Source organism: Botryllus schlosseri, chromosome 10, assembly GCF_051294905.1.
Source record: "Botryllus schlosseri isolate E-star chromosome 10, Bs_hap1, whole genome shotgun sequence".
Lineage (NCBI taxonomy): Eukaryota > Metazoa > Chordata > Ascidiacea > Stolidobranchia > Styelidae > Botryllus > Botryllus schlosseri.
The window spans coordinates 19,791,515-19,811,537 of NC_137245.1; the positions used below are offsets into that span (position 1 = coordinate 19,791,515).

Here is a 20,023-nt window from a genome sequence, read left to right on the forward strand (position 1 = left end):
TAGAAAATTTGCAAATTTACCACTTTTCTTATAAGTGTCCTCTTTTTTCGGATCTTAAAATATGGTAATCCTAACATATATGAGATAATAGGATCAATTAAGCATATAGCTACAATTAAGCATATAGTTAAAGTTCCATTTTAGATATTAGTGGAGGTAGATCCCACCCCATACCGCATCATTCAATCTGTTACCCTAACCCCAATGAAATGTCGCTCGAAAACAACATTTCCCATTAAGATCTTGCGTACGAAAGGCACGAAATTTAATAAATCAACACTGAAGATATCTTGTGTAACAAAAGTAATATAATTTTAAACAAGACAAGACTGCATAATTCCAACACAAAGAAACCACGTCACTTATACTTTAACACCCGGTACCTGTCCTTCAAGTTGACCGCGGTGCGATTTTCGAAGCGAAACCTCTCGAGGATACTTTTCCACATGCCATCGCCGAACAGCGTGACGCCGGCCAACAAATTATCATCCTCGTCGGCAGTCCATTTTTTTCTGCTACTCTGCCGACGCCTGTCGCCACTCGCAAACGAGGCGGGGTCGAGTTTTTTAGGGGCGTCATCAAACAGTTTTGCATCATCTTTCGACATCTTCACGGGGACTCCCGGCGCGTCGTACAGCCTTCTTTTTCGGAGATATTTCGACGGCCCGTTTAAATCTGCTTCTTCGGACGATCGGTTACCTGCACTTGCTGTAGATCGCGTCAAGTAGGGTAGTGTTCGTTTTCCCGTACCCTTGTTATCGTCAACGACAGGCTCCTGCGATACCCGAGGCTGGGGTTTATCGTCCTGTATCTGTGGACTTGAAGACATGTTTTCACAAGCAGGCGACTTGGAAGTAGGCCGCTTTCGTACAGTACCCGAGTTTGCGACCGGTTGCAACTCGTGTGAACTAGTCCTACGTCGTCTCACATTTCTAAAAGAATACTTCCTAGGGGTAGGCTTGCGTTTTTCGGCTGAACTTTCTTTCGCGACATTGCTGGAACTTTCAAGATCTCCACCGGAAATAGGCGACTTCTCGGCGCTTGGTGTCTGTTGCATGTTTTCTGTGTCATCTACCGGTTCTATTGGAGTTGACGTCAGGACAGGCGAAGATGTTTCGCCGCCCGTCTCGGTATTGTCGGCAGACACACTTTTGCCGCAATCCAGTGCCTCGAGAAGTTCTTGGGTGGATTTCGGCTTCGACGTTGACGGTACGCCTTCCGCGGACATATCGCCACATTCCGTCGTCTGCTTGTCTGGCAGGTCGGGTGCCTAGAAGGAATTCAGTTCATTTCCCTATGCACCATCAAGTAAGAGCTCTAAAATGTCGTGGACATTGTAAAGAGAATTAGACAGTAGCCTATGTGGTGATCGAAGTAGTTCGGGTTACTGACAGGTGTGGTCAAGTAATTCATTATTGTAACATCATTACTCGTGTATTTCTAATCAAGTACGAGTACCAGTAGGTATTCGGTAGGTATTTCGGTAAGTATTCTTAGCCTAGTTTTTGAAAACTATAGAAGTCGTCTAAAATCCGAACTGTTTAAGCAAGTGGTAAGTACTTCAAGCCCAAGTAACATGATTAGCAGCACTACAAATATGTACAATGTACAATAGGGTGGAGTGAAAATAACTTTTTTTCAAATCGAAAAAAGGGGGTTCTTAAATCTCGACAAATGACCTAAAACCGCAATAAAATTGATTTTAGGGGATTGCCCCTATTTTCCAGCCGGCGATCCCCCAATTTCTGGGCGCGAGGGGGGGGGGGGTAAAATTGACCATCTCGACAACCACTGGTCGTGCAGTCATGATATAGCTCAAAAGCTGCCAAAACACCATGTTTCTGTCTGTCTCAAGAAGAAAGGTTTCTCTATTGTGAACACAAAACGAGTTACAGCCAAAAAACACTGAAATTTTGAAGCGGGTGAATGGCGGGAGTAACTAATAGGGTGGAGTGAAAAAAAGAAAAATTTGAATTTCAAAAAGTGCATTGATATTTGGTCTCAAATCTCGAATGAATTACTTCTATCATAATTTCAGGTTCCTGCACCCTCTAGTGGCCGTGCAATTTCACCGAACGAGCCGAAAATAGCCAATTTTGCCATATCGAGATACCCGCTTATGCTAGAAAGCTAGTTTTGGGCTCAAAAGCTGCGGAAGCAACATGTTTCTATCTCACTTCCATAGAACTTTGTCTTGAAAATGTAGAGAAAAAAGTTACAAGCAAATTATTGACTTTTAGATGGCCATTAAAATGTCGGTTGGTTTTACCAAGTTTGCAATGCCAATTTGCATGTTACAATTTGTTACATTGCTGCTTTAACAACAAAATCTTGTTTGGCGGACCCACAAGTTGATTATGTGTAAGGCTGTGGCATCTAGGTATGGTGTGAACGTGAGGTTCACGTTCGCGTTGTGTGTGTGAACCTCAGAAATTTACAGGTTCACGTTCACAAACGAACCTTGGTAGGTTCTGCACTGTGAACCTTTTTCATATATTACAATTTTCACTTCATTATAACATCTTTGGTTGAAATTTGTTTTGAGGTATCATGTACATTAATATAGGCTATCACTTCGCTGAAATATTGGGTTGGAATTAGCAATGTGACGTCACGAGATTCATGATAGCGTTCACACAGAACCTTTCAAAATGGTTCGCAATCACACGAACCTGAACCTTTCAGAGGTTCACACCATCCCTAGTGGCATCCCATCCCCCTAGGGCTTGATTATTCCTTGAACTATGAAGCGTACAAGGGTACGTACAAGTGTGTCAGCTATCCCACCAACGTTTCGTGTGTTATTAATATGTCAATGCGTATCCCATTTACTTTTAGCTTTCATTTCAATGAAGGGGTGCATGAAGTAAAGTATGGCTAGTTAAGCGGGGAACAGAAGAAAGAAGTAGGCCTGCTTTAGCTAGCTGTTGGCATTTTCACTTGAAAGAGCTACTTCAGTTCATCTCAGTTAATTAGCAATGTCACTTCAAAACACCAGAAAGATTGCTTGGAAAATCTTGCACCGATGACAACTTGGATCACCTCTGACATAAAAGCATACTGCGTTCCACGCAATGTCCCTTGCGATAGTCCTACTCACCGCCAGAGGTTCCTGAACCGTAACATCTCGACAGTCGCCCGATACGTCCTCAGTTTCGCTGAAAACGCTTTCCGTATCCTCGTTTGCAGTTAAATACGCTGACGACGCCGGCGACACCGATTCGGAAGTACCTGTCACCGTCAAAATATCGCTGAAAAATTCCGTAAACACAGTTGCGGCCAGCCAGAGATTCCAAATTAGATTTGAATCAGAATTATACCTACATCGTTTTTTTTTTTCCAAATTAGACTGGAATTCGAATTACAGATGCACGGCATTTTTCCAAATCAGATTAGAATGACTGAATTCACGAACACTCGAAAATTGAATCAATTTCAGTTCATATCAAATCAGAGTTCATCCTCAAAAGCCCGAGAATGGCAAATGTCTGCACAGAGCATCGCGCCATTTGTTCACAACCGCCGGTCAGTGGCAAGTTACCCGTCAGATATGTCAGGATTTTATATCTCAATTCCAAAATGCAAGAAGTTGGACGCTTTTCTAGTGAAGGGGCTCCAGAGGTGGTCAAAGTAGTCAAGAAAGCTACTCAAGTACGAGTAGAAGTACTCCTTCCACGAGCCACCTAAAACTGAAGTAGAAGTAGAATTTTGACCACCTCTGTTCGATATAATTTTCACTGTTGAAGCCTTGGAACCTTGATTGGCGGTATCGTAGCATACGAAACATATGGTACAAAGCTGCGATTGTTAATCGACGGTGGACGTAGCACATTTCCAAAGTCATTATTATCCCACAACCTTATCACTAAGTGGAATGAAATCGGTATGGTCGAAAAAATACTCAAGTATCTTTTATGATCTGGATAACTGGCATTATATTCTTTTTGGTGGCATACTCGGCACATGTTTGAGCTTTGACGTATTACATTCTGCTATGACCAGAGGTGGTCAAAGTAGTCAAGAAAGCTACTCAAGTAGAAGTAGCGACGAAAAAATATACTCAAGTACAAGTAGAAGTACTTTTTCAACAAGGCACCGAAAACTACTTGAAGTAGAAGTAGAATTGACTGACTTTAAATCTACTCAAGTAAGTAAGTAGATTTTAAAACAGTCTTAATTCGTTCGCATGGACTGTCAAAAGCTGCAAATTGAGCTATGCGAAAGGAGCAGAGAGCTTGATTCGTATTGATGCATCCCAGGAGGTATCAATTTTCGACAGAATAAGCATTCTTTCGCATCGTGGGATGCGAATTATAGTATTGATATGAAAATACGATACTATCCCCATGTTTACTAGAAGACCCCGTTTTAGAGAATATCATGGCATGGCGCCCTACCCCATATTATAAGGCCCCAAGTTTAGGCAAAGAGCAATACGGAGAAGTTGTATCGGATACGGTTTCAACACTTTGCGCGATTAGTATACGTTAATAACAAATATTGTGGATCATAAAAGTTATATTTAATCTAGCTTCATTTTCGGAAAGAATTGCTTTTATGCTTCAACATGTATGTTCTGCAGACAAAAGAACTGGGAGTAATTAGTACTCAAAGTATGATACTCGGAATTGAAAGCGAAATACAAATACCCCTTTACCTAAATTATATTCACTGATACTTTCGTGAAAACATATTTGTCACTCAGAGATCGAACTTTATATAGTTGTCAGCCGATGTGATGAAAGAAATATGTCGTACACGACAGAAATAGAATACACTAGGCCCGATTTTGACATAAATCTTCTGACTGAACGTCTTCCGTTGAACGCGGTATCTGAACCACCTTGGCGTGTACGACATATTTCCTTCATAACATCGGCTGACAACTGTATAAAGTTCGATCTCTGCGTGACTGCTGGAGCGTGAAGTTGCTGTGGAAATTTCAATATATTGCAGCTCCATTACGGCAGCGTTCAGACGGAACGGCTGCGGCCAAAATTTTTTTTTCATTTTGCCATTCAATTTGAGACCACGTCATTTTTAGAGTGCAGTGCCCCTTTAATTAGAGAAAGTAAACATCAAATTTTAAACGTATGTAGAAGTTTAAAACGCATTTATTTGTGTGGTGTCACAATTGAGAGTTCATGGTCTACTTTGGGCGTACGCCACAATAGTGCAAGTGCTATAAGAAATTGCTCGGACAAGCTATATGCGAAAGCTACTGAGACTTTTACACAAACTTCGTTGAATTCCGACACTGCAATTAAGCGACAGTTGGCAGTACGATAGAGGCTGTTGTAAATAGCAATGCCCGATTTCTTTCAAGGATGCCGAACAATCACAATCAGGTTAGTGTGCTTCAACAGGACTTCGCCTAGCAGAATCTTCGACAGAACCACGTATAAATATCTAGCATCAAAAAGACACCATTAAATTTACCAATATTACATTCAAGTTGGAAGCGTTTGTCGTAAACTCGCAATTAAATTCAATCAAAGTCAATTTTGGTTTAGAAAGTCCGGCGGTCTGCAAAGTTTTTTTTTCAAAGTTTTACCGGTCTGCGCGGTCAAAAAGGTTGAGAACCACTGCATTATACTGTTCTCCAGTAGTATTTTCAGCAAAACAAGATTAATATATTGGAATTAAAATTAATGTGCATAGAAAATTTCACGAACCAGATCAAAATTAGATTACAGGCTAGCTAGGGAATCATCTAGTTGTACAAGTATAGCAGCAGCATATCAAACACCTACTTGCACGCAATTCCAGACGATTTCCGGGCGAGTCGGGCGCAGTAAAAAATTGCGCGCTACCGCACGCCGGCAGATCGTCGCAGGCTTTCACGTTATCTTCAAACGGCTTTCGAGCGACGCCGGAATTATCGCCGGACGAAGTTTCGCTGGAAAATGAAATTTCGGACTCCGGCAAGAGCTCGAGGTGGATCGAACCTTCGGTGATTTTAAACAGTTCGGCCGACATGGACGCGGCAGACTCGCTACTCTGACTGCCCTCGACCGGAGTGGATTCTTGATTCGACAAGCTCCCGATGACCTGTTCTGGCGACGCGCGCTTTTCACGGACACCGATGTCTCGGTCCAAACCATCTCCTGGGTTACTTTGGTTCGAAATTCGACCAGACAGATTTTTACACGAGTCTTTCTCCGCCCCCGAATCCGGTACTTCCAAATCGGGAGTCTCCTCGATTTCGGATTGCCTCGTGGATCCTGAACTCGCGTTTGAAATTTTAGAGGCTCGAGAACTAGCTTCGACTATCTTGTTCTCCCGCGATGCGACTCGGGTTAAATCGTTTGTATTTAACGACGGATTAGGTTTCGTTTTATTTGAAGCGCTTTCCTCTTTTGCATTTTGTGTGGACAGGTTGGAAGACGCTCTGCTACGACCGTTTGGTAGCAGCTTTCCGTTTGCGTTCTCAACATATTCGGGTTCTGTAGATCTGCGTCGTAAACCGTGTATCGAGGGTAGACTTTCGTCGTCCGAAACGACAATGGCGGCTCCGGATGTTTGCGGTATATCTTTTTCTACTGGCGCAGGCGTCGTGTCGCGAGTCGGCGATGCATTGCTTTTATTATTCAACCAGTCCAGAACAGTCTTGCGTTTTGAAGTTGTTTCATGACCGTCATCCGATAGATCGTCTATGTCAAACGTGCCTGCAGGCGACGCGTTCTTACTGCGATTCGGTTGTAAATTCGAATTTCCGGTCGACTGACGATCTTCCATAGTGCGATAAACATGAGTTAATATCGCCTCGTATTTATCAGAAGCCACGATGTTCCCATCTTCGATTTCAACATCGCCCCTTCTACACAGTGTGCGCCAGCGATCCTTCAAATGGGTAGGCGTTCGGTAATCGGGAAACGGATACTTTCGGCATATATCGAGCCATCTTCTCCCGAATGCCCGCACCCCCATGATAATGTACGCGTCTTGCAAAGTGGTGAAGGTGTGCCTGGTACGCGAGGAGTACGCCGTACTTGTAGTAATGATCGACTGGTTTAGTGCGTTGTTAACTTTTCGGAATTGGATCGGAATTTTTAAGAGCTTGGAACTAGCCGTATGCAAACGCTCTTTTCCGATTTTTGTGCGAGACGGTGACGGAACCCCGGGTTTTGTATTATCATAGAACAAAGGAGGAGGCATGGCTTTGGGACTTGAAGTGACATTCCTGCTAGGATGAGAACTGACGCCTTTTAACGGTTGCAACCCGCTGTTTACTTCAGGCGTGAAGTATTTCGAGGTCACATCCGAAGCTCTGGCGGTACCCGGTTTGGAAACGTCACTGTCGCTATCTGAAATTACCTCGTTCTCTCGGTTTGTATTTGGCGGGACGTGTTTGGTGACCGATTCTGACGGTGCCATCGATTTAACGTTCGTAATTTGGATCAATGTGATTTCGTCACTCGACGATCTCACTGCGTTTTTCTCTCTTTCTTTTAACTTGCTTCGATTTTTGACTGATCGCGGCTCCTCGGAAACTTCAGCCGACGATGCGGCCCCGTTCTCCGCCACAGAGTCTTGCTGTTTCATTGATTTTGTTTTGCGACTGTTTTTCTTCGAGTGGTTATCCAACTTGTCTACTATTTTCTCTAAAAATGTACTCGGACATAGGAGCATGAACTTTTTAACGAGCTCTTTTATTCCTTCCGCATATTTGGTGTTGGACTTCAACCATTTATCTGCAGGTAACAATCCCTTTAGAACACACTCACAGGCATGCTGTTGCGGCGAAGTCATCTTGTGTTTGTATCGTTTATAAAGAACTCTAGACTCTGCTATGTTTTCCGACGATGCGATCACAGTTCGGGCTGACACTTTGTCAATCAACTTCTTCAGTATTTCTTTAGCTTCGCTATTGCTGCTCGCAGGTAACTCGTCGACCGATTGCGAAGCGAGTTCCAGTTGGGAGATACCCTGCACCATAAATTGGTATCTCTCTTTGTACGTGACCTCTTCCTTTTGCTTGTGAGCTTGCTCGAAGCAGGTGAGAAACTCCAGAATATATTCCCGAATGTCCGATTGTCGTACCGACTGTGGTAGCATATGATGTGAATGATCCTTGATCACATTGTGGTAGTAATCAATGTCGACTTGGCCGGCCAAATACATTTGAATTGCATTGCAGACATGTTGCGTGTAGAGCCATTCAATAGGCTTTGCAAAGTCTTCCATCTCGTCAAGAATATGGCAGAGCAGCCAGCCAAATTTATTCCCGCACTCGCCAGGATTGAAAAATTTTCAGAGCTAGTGTATGTTTAGTCCATGAACTAAGCATGATAAGAGTATAAGTATGATTTTAGGTGAAAGGCTCTGCTCCAGTGACTATAGAACATTAGCGGGTCTAAAAACCTTCAAGATCAAGACAGACAATAAAATGAGAGCTGCCTTCGCTGTTGTCTCAACATGCAAGTATAGCTTTACGTGTTTACATTTTTTAAACAAAGTGATTTGACTCGAGTCGAGTCACTTACCTAAATTGACTTGCTTGGAAAATTATGAAACGATTTTGTAAAATTTCCGGGTCTATTTTTCAGTCATCATATTCTACTCCACAGAGCATTCTGAACGTCTCAGTCGAACAGATGACTAATGACCACGGTATTGATACTATATAATAATTTCTTTACTGGGTTTCATTTTGATTTGATTGATAAAGTATTCTGAAATGACTACATACTTGAGTAAAAAATGTCAGTGCCTCAAAATTCAGGATAGACTTGACCACACCACAACACTGTTAATCGCCGTTATAACATGGGCAATAAATAGCCGCTTTGATAACTAAGCCTGAAGTTCATAATCATAATAAAATCAGATTTGTATTTATAAGCTCCGATTGAAATACTAAAGGCCCCATAGCAGGGCATTTCGACTCCTTCCTATCTTTTCATTTTATCGCATTTTTGTAGTGTTAAAATGATGAAAAACAAGTATTCTAACATGTGGAATTATTACGGTATTATTGATTGGAATACGGAATATAGATCTGTATTTTATGAGCCGATTGTCCTTGCCCACTGTCCGGACTCCAGGCAGCGACTTTCCTTATTCTGCATGCAATCGCACCAACCTTCCTTGCTGTCACCGACCTTATCTGATAACGCTTATCAATAACAAACGATTAGCCTATTGTTTTGCAAATTGCAAATCACGCGGGAATCAAATGGACGAATTCTGCCAAGAGATCGAGACTGCTGTAGAGCCATAATTACGAATATAGAATGAGCCAAGTTTTACCTTCTTAAATGCGGGTTCGTACAACCCACTACGTTCTGGTCATAAATTGGATGCTTAGAGTTCATCTTCCGGCAGACAGGATATCATACTGCATTTATACATTCCAACAGAAAAGTCGGAACAAAATGTTCGGAACGAAATCCGTGTCCAGTTCGGGGTTAAATTTCATTCATTTGTATATCTTGGGTACTGAAATTTCGAAAATTATTAATTTCAACGTGATTCTAATGGGATATGAGGAAGGTTCGAAGCAAAAACGCCATCCCGACTGCTCAGTGATGGACTTGGACTGTTGAGCATTATCACAGATGCGGTTTCCGGCGATCTCCGGTTTCATTCATACTGTAGTTTGTTGTTGTAGTTGCAGCCAGCCTGCCGGTATGCAGTGTGAGATTGCTACTCCCACAGGCTACTTGCAGTTGGACGGCGCAAGGCAATGACTAACTAAATTTCTTGTGCCTTACTGCACACATATGATGATTGTTCGATCATTGTGTGATGCTTGATTGCAGGTTAGCGATGGGTATACGTTGTTGCAGCCGTCATCTCGCATGAGATTATTTATTCCACTGGCCATACTTGCTGTATGTCGTACTGTCTGCTCAGGGAACTATACTGATGTTGCCAAGTTTACTCCTCAACTCGAAATGGAAAGTGACCCAAGCCCGAAGGAAGTGAGTTCATTCATTTCTGTATAACATTCTATATTCTTCTTGAAGTTGAAGATTAAACTTATAGAAAAGCCTCAGCGCTATGGCGCAATCTAATGTCTGAGCCCAATTCAATATAGCTCTGAAACCGTGTCACATCTCGGTACGTTTTGCCTGATATATCTGGTGAGCAGCGATGATTCTCCAAGTTGGAAGTTGAAGTAATTTTATAAAAAATATTTGAAAAATTAAACTTAGTGTAAGCACAGTAGGACACCGATTCCATACAATTCTTCCTGGTTTTCAGACTGGAAACCGTGCTTGTTTTCGGAAATGAGATTGAACGTGACAAGGGTTCTTGCATAGAATAAGTAGGTGATCCGTAATTAAACAAAAAGTTGCGTGTGACGTTGCCACCAATTCTGCTCTCGCCTGGTTACAGCAGACTCCAGACTGAACGTTTTCAGAAGTTGTTATTTCAATTCTTGACTAAATGTATCCCTTTTAACGTTTTCAGTGTCGCAGCTACCACTCCCTGACGAATTCAACCGAAATATGCCACTTCGTATCTTCAGCAGAAGACTGCCAGATGGATGAGGGCTTCGTCAATTACATAAAATTTGCCCTTTGCCATGTCAAGCCAGAGATGCTTCCTGGTGTCTATGTCCTTTATGTACGTTTCCAAGTCAGCCTTATGATAGGGTTACCATATGTCCTCTTTTTTGACTTTTTTGAAAGTGTCCTCGGAGGACGCCCAAATGTCGTATTTTTTGATATTTTGTCCTCTTTTTAGAGAATTTTTGTTGAACATAGGTCAAAATTCGACTGAGATACAGTAAATCAGCACTGAAGTAACGCTCCGACGGCTATTCGGGAGCTGATCCGGAAATTTGAAATTTTTTTTGCAAGTCTGAAAATTCTGAAAAAGTGTGCTATTTTCAGATTTCCAAAATATGGTAACCCTACCTTATGATCTCATTTCATGTCGATGTCACGGTATGCTGTCTTCGGATCAGTCAAAGGAAATCAATAGGAACTTGTCCATTGCTAGCAACTTTAAGTTTTGCAATACTGCAAAACAGCTAATAATATATTACAGGCTTAGAACCATTATTGGTCTATTCTTTAAACAGTTCTATGTTATGTGAACTGAGTACGTTTCATTCCGTGTTCTTGATATCACTTACAATACTTTGTAGGCATATCGTCAACGTGTATTTTGTGAGTTTAGCTAGCTAGCCTATACAAAGTCGTCAGATTTGAATCCTACAATTATTGCCTTTTTGTGTTGCAAGCGAGATCTGGTCTGGACTGGGTTGCCATACATCAGGATTTGCCCGGGCTTTTAGTGTTATAGTCTGCATCTGCGATGTCTGGGATTCTTGCAAATTCTATCATATTCCTGCTTTTATCTGGGTTGTCACTTTTCCCTAAATTTTTAGAGGTTGTGAACATTTACAGCCCGTCTGCTGTTCATCAGTAACTTATCTACGGCGCTTTGCTACTTATTGTAAACAAATGTTACTATATCTGTAACTGTAATCGTGGGAGGGGATGTTCCTGGTATTGGCCGAAAATATGGATTTTTGGAGTTTGGTCAGGTTTATTTGACTTTCTTGGTCATTTGCAACGCCAATGCTTGGTCATTTGCCATCTTTCCTGGTAATTTACAATCCAAGAGCACCAACACTATCAAGCAAACTAGCAACTGTTGGTAGACCTATGTTTGATTTTTTCAATTTAGCGTCTTCATTATCTGCATATTTGATCAGTAAATACCGTGATGCAATGTGATCAAATATTGTGCGTGCTTATTTTTGCATTCTATTTTTTGCAGGGTACTTGGCTTATTTATTTGTTCATCGCACTAGGAACCACTGCGGAGAGCTTGTAAGTGAATAAATGACTTGCTATATTTAATCTTAGTTGTTTACAGGCGTATCTATTTTTGTTTCCAGTTTCTGTCCTGCACTGGAATTCATCGCTCACAACTTGAAATTAAGCCAGAACATCGCAATATCCTTTTCAACGATATAATAATAAGTGTCTCTGTTGAATACATCAGAAATTATCATGATTTTACTACATCTGTTATTGATTGAGGTCTGCATCAACTTTTGTATGCTTTCTTAACCCAATCTCCAATCAACGGAATAACCGTTGTTGCATTTGGAAATGGTGCTCCGGATATCTTTAGTGCCGTCGCTGCATTTACTAACAGCAATCCAAGCTCGTCAGGTGTAGCCATTGGAGCTCTATTAGGTAAATTATTGTACACGTTATAAAATATCTCCATGGTATGCTACTGTGATTGCATTCAGGGGCTGGAGTATTTGTCACTACCATAGTGGCAGGATCGGTTGCGATAACCACACCTTTCTCCTTGGCGCAGAGACCCTTCTTGAGAGATGTGATTTTTTATCTTGCCGCTGTTTTTTGGACATACTGTCTCCTTTATAAGGGACAGATCGATTTGAAAAACTCTTTGGGTAAGTGTTGCTGTACTCATGATACTCGCGAGTCTGGTCAGGACATGACGGCTCTGAAATATTCTGCGATCCATATAGATATAGTCACTTTTCCCGTTTATAACTTGGCAGCGCAATAATAATATATAAGAAGATATAAAGAGCAAAAGCTGTTCGGTGACTAAAAAATTCTAGTGTGAGCAGATGTACCAGTCTCGATGTCTGGGGCTGTCAGGTAGATTTGAAAAGCTGGTTTGGGACACTGCTTCAAAAATATTTGCTTGGCAACAAGCTTCTTAACACCTGAACACAACTTCATAATTAATTTGGTATCCCCGTCTGTGCCACAAATATTTGAGGTTCAAAAGTATATTTACCATTCTTAAAAGAGTACCATTGATTTCATATGACTGGAAATTCACATTTCAAATATCGGTGCGCATTAAATAAATTAAATTACGGTGTCGTGTTGAATTTTCCTTTCTTCGTGACAGGTTTTCTTGCGTTTTATGTCGTGTATGTGGTTGTGGTACTGTTAGGACGGTACGTTAATCAAAAAATACGGAAATGGCAAAGCCATGAAGGTAGGCATTGCCAGCTAGTCATGTTATGTGTCGATTTTGATGGCGGTTTACTTTTCAGAGGGAACGGAGGATCCAAATGAAACAACTGGGCTACTAAGTAATCGTGAAAACACTAATCAAAGATCATCACAGTGAGTATCCTCCATATCGTATTGTTTAACAAATTTGAAAGTTTACTTTGTCTCTAAGAGGTAGCATTGAGCTTATTTTTGACTTGCAATTCAATAACACATTGATTTATGGTCATTTATGTAGTAGCGTAGAGCAGTGCTGAATGCATACAACTCCAATGTAATATATATGCTACTTTTACACAGTGTTATATAACACTTGCACCATTGTGACGTGCGACCGACGTCGATCATGAACTCTATATTGCGACACCAGACAAAAATATATATTTTACCTATTATATATATTGAAAAATTTGATGTTTTATTTCTCTAATTAATGGAAAAGCGTCCAACTTCTTCCATTTTGGAATTGAGATATCAAATTGTAATATATATGGCAGGCCGGCATGAAACTAGCCACCGATCGGCACCGGTCCGCGGACCAGTAGTTTAGAACATATGGCATAGAGCAGAAGTTACACAAACCAACACAAAGTGTCGTAGAATATATTTTGAGTTTTGACGCATACATTGTGCAGTTTGAAGTTCGATGGATTCGTGAGCAAAAGTCAAGAGTAGCTGTTGAATTGATTTGCCAATAATATCACTTCTGAATTTTTGGCCCCTCTTCAAATTGAAGTTGTGTAATATCCAGCCCGTTTGACAGAGATTCCTCGCAAGAAGATTGGATCGCGCAACCTATTCGGGCATCGCATGAACACAACAGAGAAATGCGGGATAGAGGCATCAACTCGGATGAAATTGACTCCGTACACAGTGATGGTAAAATGTCCTATTACATACATTGAATGTGCATCTATCTTACGGCATATGATCCCGTTGACTTTGATGTTTCTATACACATCAGAATCTTTTATATGCGAAATTTCACCATTGAACTTTCATGTTGTGAATTAAACTAGTTATCATGTCCCAACTACTTGTAAGTTATGTATGCTTGCTATTGTTTGTAACAGGCGCCCAGGCGGAATCTGTTCAATTAGTTGCTGATATTATATGTAAAGGGGTAGTGGTGGTATCAATATGGACATCGCTAGACACAATGATCCCAAGTATCAATTGTAATGATTCGTGTTGAGTCTTGAGAGACAACATTTTTTAGCACTGAAATTCTAGTTTCTACTCTTCCTTCCCGTCATGCGGTAGCCTGAAACATCGACCGACTGTATCACAGCATCCAAAACACATAACGGAATGCGACACATGTTAGTAGAAACCGGTGTTGGGATGACTCGGGTCACTTTCCGTCGTCGTAAACTGGTAGTAAAGTAATATAATAGTAAGGTACCTCAGTTCTATAGACTGCTCACGGTGCTCAGCACTCATCTTGACCAACCACCATGTATTGAACAAATGTTGTTTATATCGCTCGTTAATAATTAGAGCTAGTGGATGTGTAGGCTTACTAGACTATTATATCAATTTGTTTCAACTTGAGGGAGGCTTCATATTCTATCCTCTATTTCGGCTGATGAATTAATGATTGAGGCTAGAGAGTTACTTACGCAGTACAGAAGCTCCATGTCTGCGTGAGCGCCACATAGCCGTTTTGCCTCTATATGTCACTCTCTATTCGTTCCTCGATTCTGAATAAACGTTGACTCATTTTTGTTCCAATCAGCTAGCAAAACGCAACGACTTTGAATCATGCCTCTTGCTTTGAAAATTTAACTTGACTTGACTTGAGTCAACTTTGAAAATCGAGTGACTTGGCTTGACTCCAGTCAAAATGTGCAATGTCTTGTAATGACTCGTTCCCAACACGGGCAGAAATAAAATTTCTGTGACACAGTGATCAACCTACAGCATTGTATCGAAGCGCAATGAAATTGGTACAGTCTAAAAAATGATATCTAATTATCGGTAACATAATGTATAACTGGCATCAATTTTGTGCTCATATTTGAACTTTCCAAATCATTCATGCTGCCCTGACGTCGCATGCGCAGGATCCACCGTTGTGTACTCGGCATCTTCCAAAGTCTGGTCGCTCATCAACCCGCTCGCCGGCACCGATTGGAAAGAGATGTCGTTCCCGTTCAAAGCAATCGAAGTCCTGCAGGTTTGTAGAGTGCTTTTGCGTTTGGCGATCAATTTGATATACTCGCTGTAATCTGCCAGGCCCCGATCAAGTTCTTATGCAAACTGACGGTACCCGTGGTCAGCGCCGACCCAGATGTTAATGACTGGAGCAGAACGTTGACCTGTTGCCATTGTGTGTTGTCGCCGATGTTTTGCGTATTCGCTGCCAAAGGTGAGATCATTCCTTTCATTTCGATGCTAACCTGCGAGCGACGTTTTAAAACTAGATATTGAGGCAAAAAATGTGTAGCAATATGAGGAATTGCTATCAACTCTACCGTATAGAAGCGGAACTTCTCGTCTCTGCGGTACTCAGAACAGCTATGAGTGGATTTGAGATTCAAATCCAAGTCCAAATCCTGCAGTGACTAAAATCTGTGGTACTAAATTGAAAATGATCGGAATTTCCATCTCCCTATCCAAACCGTTATCCAGCTTGAAAATAAAGTCCATAATCTATCCAAATCCAGCCTAGATCTTGAATATGTTTTCAGTCAAATCCAAAGCCATAATCATCTCGGTCTCAAATATGTTTTGTCTACTTGAGCTTGTTTCTCCAGTGGTTATGTTATGTCACTTCAACAGTTTTTGAATCTTTTTACATTATAGATTTCCAATATACAGTTAAATGGCAACTAGTAGGGAATTTGAAAGAACATTGTATATCAACAATTGTATCACAAAATACGCCGTCACCGGCATGTAATTAGAATAATCAGGGCAAAGAGAGAGAGCTTAAGCTTAATGTAGGCTACTATTTTTAGATGGTATACGAACTCCTTCTGTAGGCACAGACTTGGCTGGCGTATTTAGATTTTGTGAAGTAGAAAGTGTTATGTGGATAGATTTTGAGTAATAAAATTGTCGTGAAATGCAGCGGTTTACGCACTGTAGCGCAATAACCGAATAAAACTTTGACAAAGGCACCTACGTTGTAGTATAAGTAGTCATTTTGGGAGATTGGCGAGTATACGTCTTCAGTCTACTTTTTCAAACTACTTACAGGGAAATTTTCAGTCCTCTGGTTTTCTAATTAAAGCGGTTTTGACATGTCTTGAAAATCTCTACTTCTTGCAAGTGAGTAGAAATCACCTGAATATTATTCACATTTTTCATCAATTAGTATTAGTGAAACGGCAGACGATGATCGGCAGGCTTGACAGGTATTGAATATGTAGCGTGGCCACTTTCTACGTGCTACGAGTCTAGTATCAGGTGTGTGACTGCACATGTGTTGTGAAAATAGTATGTGTCATGGCGTGTGCGACACTGAAGCTTTAATCTTTGCATGCATGATGTGTTACCGGTCAGTCGGTTTCAGTTGCACTGGTACTTTTTTGTTTATTTCTGATATGCTTCGTTGTGGCTGATGAATGTAAAATTCTTGTTGCGATGAGTATGATGAATTATTATCCATCATTCCCAAATCATGTGCTCATGTAATATATTCTTGCAGTTGCGTTCGTTAAAGTCGGTGTGATGCCGCTATGGTCTATATTTCTGATTGCCGGCGCCACGTTTGCAACATTAGTTTGGTTAACTTCCTCGGAATTGAGAAGACCAAAGTATTACTGGGTATGGCAAAGAAGATATATCGTGGGCTTTTGGTGACATACCATCTTCTCTCTTAGGTTTTCGCATATGTCGGATTTGTGGCTTCCGTACTGTGGACCTACTGCGTGGCGAATGAAATAGTTAATTTGCTGCAAACATTCGGCGCCTTGATCAATGTCTCGAACGTTATCATGGGCCTTACTTTTCTGGCTTGGGGAAACTCTATCGGCGACACGGTGGCGGATGTTACACTCGCTAAGCAGGGATTGGCGAGGATGGCTATTTCGGCATGCTTTGGAGGGCCGTTTTTCAGTATCCTTTTCCTAATGCATCAACTGGTTTTGACGGTATTGTGAGAATCACAAAACGATGGTGTCCACTAATAGTGGAATCGCCCGAATGTAATTTTATCTGTAGTACACATTTCTATTGTCGCAATAATCACAACCTGATACTATGGCATACCATCATTGTTGAACATTGGTCCCTAAACTGTGGTACACAAGTAACATCAGTTAATGATGTAACCCCTACTGGTTCATACAACAGTTCATACCCATAACGCTGCTGATCACAGTATTATTTACCTGCCTCATAGAGATCTATACTTTGTAACATAGGATTATCACCAATCCACAATCTTTATGCTTTTGTGTATGAGACTTAACGATCTCTTATTAAGATCTAATTATAGGCATCGGACTCCCGTGTACCATCGCTATTATTACTAACAAAGGCAACCCAATTGAGGTAAGTGCTCTTCCATGGAAAATTTGCTAGTTGATATGTATCCCGGTGCGGAGATGGCCAGGAAATTCTTTTTGTGGTCTGTTGTAACATACTGGTTATGTCTGTTCAGATTCAGTTCACCGCTGTGGAGCAGATTCTGGTCAGCAGTCTCCTCTTCAGTCTGGCATTTTCCTTCGTTGTGGTGCCGTTGCGGAAATTTCAAATGACCAAGTCCTATGGTGTCTTGCTAATCTTACTCTATGTGGTATATCTTCCAATTGTCATTCTGGCAGGCATTCATATTATAGATTGGTGATATTTCTCTAAATTTTTCCAATTCCATATCCATGATATAATACTAATTTTACGTGCAATATTGGAACAGCAATATGCTTTAATGAATACACACCGAATTACCTATGCAATTTTGATCCCTTAGTTCCGTTCAGTGTGCCTTGTTGTAATTTTTCAATAAATCTCTCAGCTAACGTTCATCCTTACTGGTACCCCAAGATTTATACTGGCACATTTTCGGTGCTAATTATTTTTCATCACAATTATTTCAATATATTGGTATCGAAATGCAGTCACTGATTTGGCTCGGCGTGCAATTGTGCAATGTGCATTTATGATTTCAAAATATCATATTCGGCTCGCTACATTTTATTCAATGATTTTATTGGTTGTTATGAATGAATTTTCCTATATAATGCGTTAATATCTTCAGCATATGGAGGGTGTAGGGTGGGTAGATCTGGTTATCATAGAAAACAATGATTGCTGTGTTGATATCTTCAGTAATGTGGAGGGTACGGGGTGGGTGGATCCAGTTACAGAAATAGCGTTTCTATCACAACTTTAGACTAACCCGTGTACGTGGACTGAAGTAGCTTTGACATTGGTACAGGGTTGTAACCAAGGCTCCGAGTCACAAGTCAATCTCTCTTATAGTTTTGACTCAAGTCATTTTCAATTCACCACTGAGTACAAGTCAGCGAGCAGAGGTCCGAGTCGTGGTATTGACTTGAGTCCAAGTCATTGTGTTGATTGCCCAGTTTCCAGTTGTAATCACTTTTTAAAATTCTTTTTGGTGATATCGAATGGTTCGCATGTATAATATACTGATTTTCCTCATTTTAGCAGTTTTTGGTCGCATTTTTAAGTGCCAGTACCAATAGACGAAATCCCAATAGCGTGGTTAGTTTACTGTTCTTCGCAATTACAATAATGTCGGTCTTGGCCGTCTGAGTCTCGAGTCATGCGCAAAGACTCGAGTCCAAGTCGAGTCAATACACAGATTGACTCGAGTCATTTCCTAATTTTGAGAAAATGACTCGAATCAAGTCGAGTCATGGCTTGAGTCATTACAACCCTGCATTGGTATGGGTGGGGGCATTGCCGAGTAGAAGGGTGCATTTTCAACTCGGCTGTGATGTCATACCATACTATTTCACTGCGTTAGCACTTCGCGTCCTTGATGCAATTTTTCCATCCTTAGTTATCATGCCTATGGCCACAGCGAATAGTTGGGAATTCTCATTACATGACCGACTGACAGTTACCACTAGCACGGTACGGTTATCAAGCTACCGTATGGAAGTTCCGCTTGCTAATATCGAATAAAACAACGAGTTATGAACATTGCTGCATGGTTTTATTTGTTAGAAACAAATACGTGACGCATTACTACAGCCTACTCGAGTTGTCCGGCTATGATATCTGGGCTCGTGAGGCTATGGCTGCCGAGGGGGGTGAATCCAACCAGAGACGTCGGGGTTAAAAAGCTTATAAGTCGTCCATTAAGAGCTGAAATATGGGTCACCGTACGGTTTGCGCATCATTGTGATAACTGTGTTTTAGCCTAGTTGTAGCCCTTCCAAGCGAAGCTGTTGACTATTCCCATATTTCGTATCCTTCCCTTCGGAACTCGGTTAGCGTCTGTCGCTTTACTGGCTGAGTTGGCGTATAGGCGATCCACTATTTTGGATATTTCAGCTTCTTCCGCTCGCCTGTGCTTATGCTCAGCTGGCCACCATCGTCTAAAAAAACGTAAATTATCACAACTGGTGCCGGTGATCGTTACAAAACGTGATGTAGTGAAATTTGTAATGGCCCGGATATTCGCACGAAAGCTGTCTCTATTAGTCCACTTACTTCACTTTCTGAGAAGTCGGTCTTCGCAATCGTTCCACTGATTGTTCTATTTCATATTCGGTTAACTTCTGGTGGCCCAACTTGAGCCGGCTCTTGGGAATCGTCCCGAATGATCGTCCTGGGGGCATGATGCCAATCTACCTAACAGGCCCACAACGACGATCTTAATCGCCAGATTCCTTATAATCGATTGTTGAGAGACGAAACAATGGTATTGTGGTACTCAATGCTCGCGTTCGCTTACCGTCTGAATTCTTTTGTGCGATTGTGCAATGAAAGAACGGCTACAGGCTGGATTTCGTTACGGCTTTACAGGAGTGGTTTAGCGTATCGTGATAATGTCACATTAAAATTGAGAGACTACCGTCATATTGATTTGTCGCAAGAACTCGCTAAATAGTAACTAGCGTTCGAAC

At 41.3% G+C, this 20,023-nt stretch overlaps 3 protein-coding genes across 3 annotated transcripts; 1 reads left to right on the forward strand and 2 right to left on the reverse strand.

Annotated features, from left to right (window-relative positions):
* Window positions 1–248: 248 nt before the first annotated feature.
* On the reverse strand, window positions 249–9,152 carry LOC145447998 (uncharacterized). Its single transcript, XM_080326307.1, has 3 exons — window positions 5,754–9,152; window positions 3,101–3,231; window positions 249–1,270 (listed from the first exon to the last, which is right to left on the reverse strand). Exons 1-3 carry the CDS (start codon window positions 8,185–8,187, stop codon window positions 359–361), a joined length of 3,477 nt encoding a protein of 1,158 aa, XP_080182433.1. The 5' UTR covers window positions 8,188–9,152; the 3' UTR covers window positions 249–358.
* Window positions 9,153–9,650: 498 nt separating this feature from the next.
* Window positions 9,651–18,163, forward strand: LOC145448002 (mitochondrial sodium/calcium exchanger protein-like). The gene is made up of 15 exons (XM_080326311.1): window positions 9,651–9,926; window positions 10,420–10,575; window positions 11,740–11,792; window positions 11,861–11,918; window positions 12,053–12,164; window positions 12,224–12,391; window positions 12,865–12,954; window positions 13,013–13,085; window positions 13,735–13,850; window positions 15,038–15,150; window positions 15,210–15,342; window positions 16,627–16,745; window positions 16,802–17,036; window positions 17,407–17,474; window positions 17,584–18,163. The coding sequence occupies exons 1-15, from the start codon at window positions 9,804–9,806 to the stop codon at window positions 17,767–17,769; spliced, it is 1,803 nt and encodes a 600-aa protein (XP_080182437.1). The 5' UTR covers window positions 9,651–9,803; the 3' UTR covers window positions 17,770–18,163.
* A 922-nt stretch (window positions 18,164–19,085) lies between these two features.
* LOC145448011 (uncharacterized) lies at window positions 19,086–19,806 on the reverse strand. Its single transcript, XM_080326321.1, has 2 exons — window positions 19,608–19,806; window positions 19,086–19,492 (listed from the first exon to the last, which is right to left on the reverse strand). The coding sequence occupies exons 1-2, from the start codon at window positions 19,733–19,735 to the stop codon at window positions 19,315–19,317; spliced, it is 306 nt and encodes a 101-aa protein (XP_080182447.1). The 5' UTR covers window positions 19,736–19,806; the 3' UTR covers window positions 19,086–19,314.
* Between the last annotated feature and the right edge of the window lie 217 nt (window positions 19,807–20,023).

Coding starts and splice junctions, on each gene's coding strand:
- LOC145447998 (XM_080326307.1), bottom strand. CDS start 8,187: ATGGAAGACTTTGCAAAGCCTATTGAATGGCTCTACACGCAACATGTC. Junction 3,232..5,753: donor TCGTCTGGAATTGCGTGCAA/GTAGGTGTTTGA, acceptor TGACGGTGACAG/GTACTTCCGAATCGGTGTCG. Junction 1,271..3,100: donor CGGTTCAGGAACCTCTGGCG/GTGAGTAGGACT, acceptor AATTCCTTCTAG/GCACCCGACCTGCCAGACAA.
- LOC145448002 (XM_080326311.1), top strand. CDS start 9,804: ATGAGATTATTTATTCCACTGGCCATACTTGCTGTATGTCGTACTGTC. Junction 11,793..11,860: donor GGAACCACTGCGGAGAGCTT/GTAAGTGAATAA, acceptor TTTTGTTTCCAG/TTTCTGTCCTGCACTGGAAT. Junction 13,086..13,734: donor ACTAATCAAAGATCATCACA/GTGAGTATCCTC, acceptor CCCGTTTGACAG/AGATTCCTCGCAAGAAGATT.
- LOC145448011 (XM_080326321.1), bottom strand. CDS start 19,735: ATGCCCCCAGGACGATCATTCGGGACGATTCCCAAGAGCCGGCTCAAG. Junction 19,493..19,607: donor CCGACTTCTCAGAAAGTGAA/GTAAGTGGACTA, acceptor ACGTTTTTTTAG/ACGATGGTGGCCAGCTGAGC.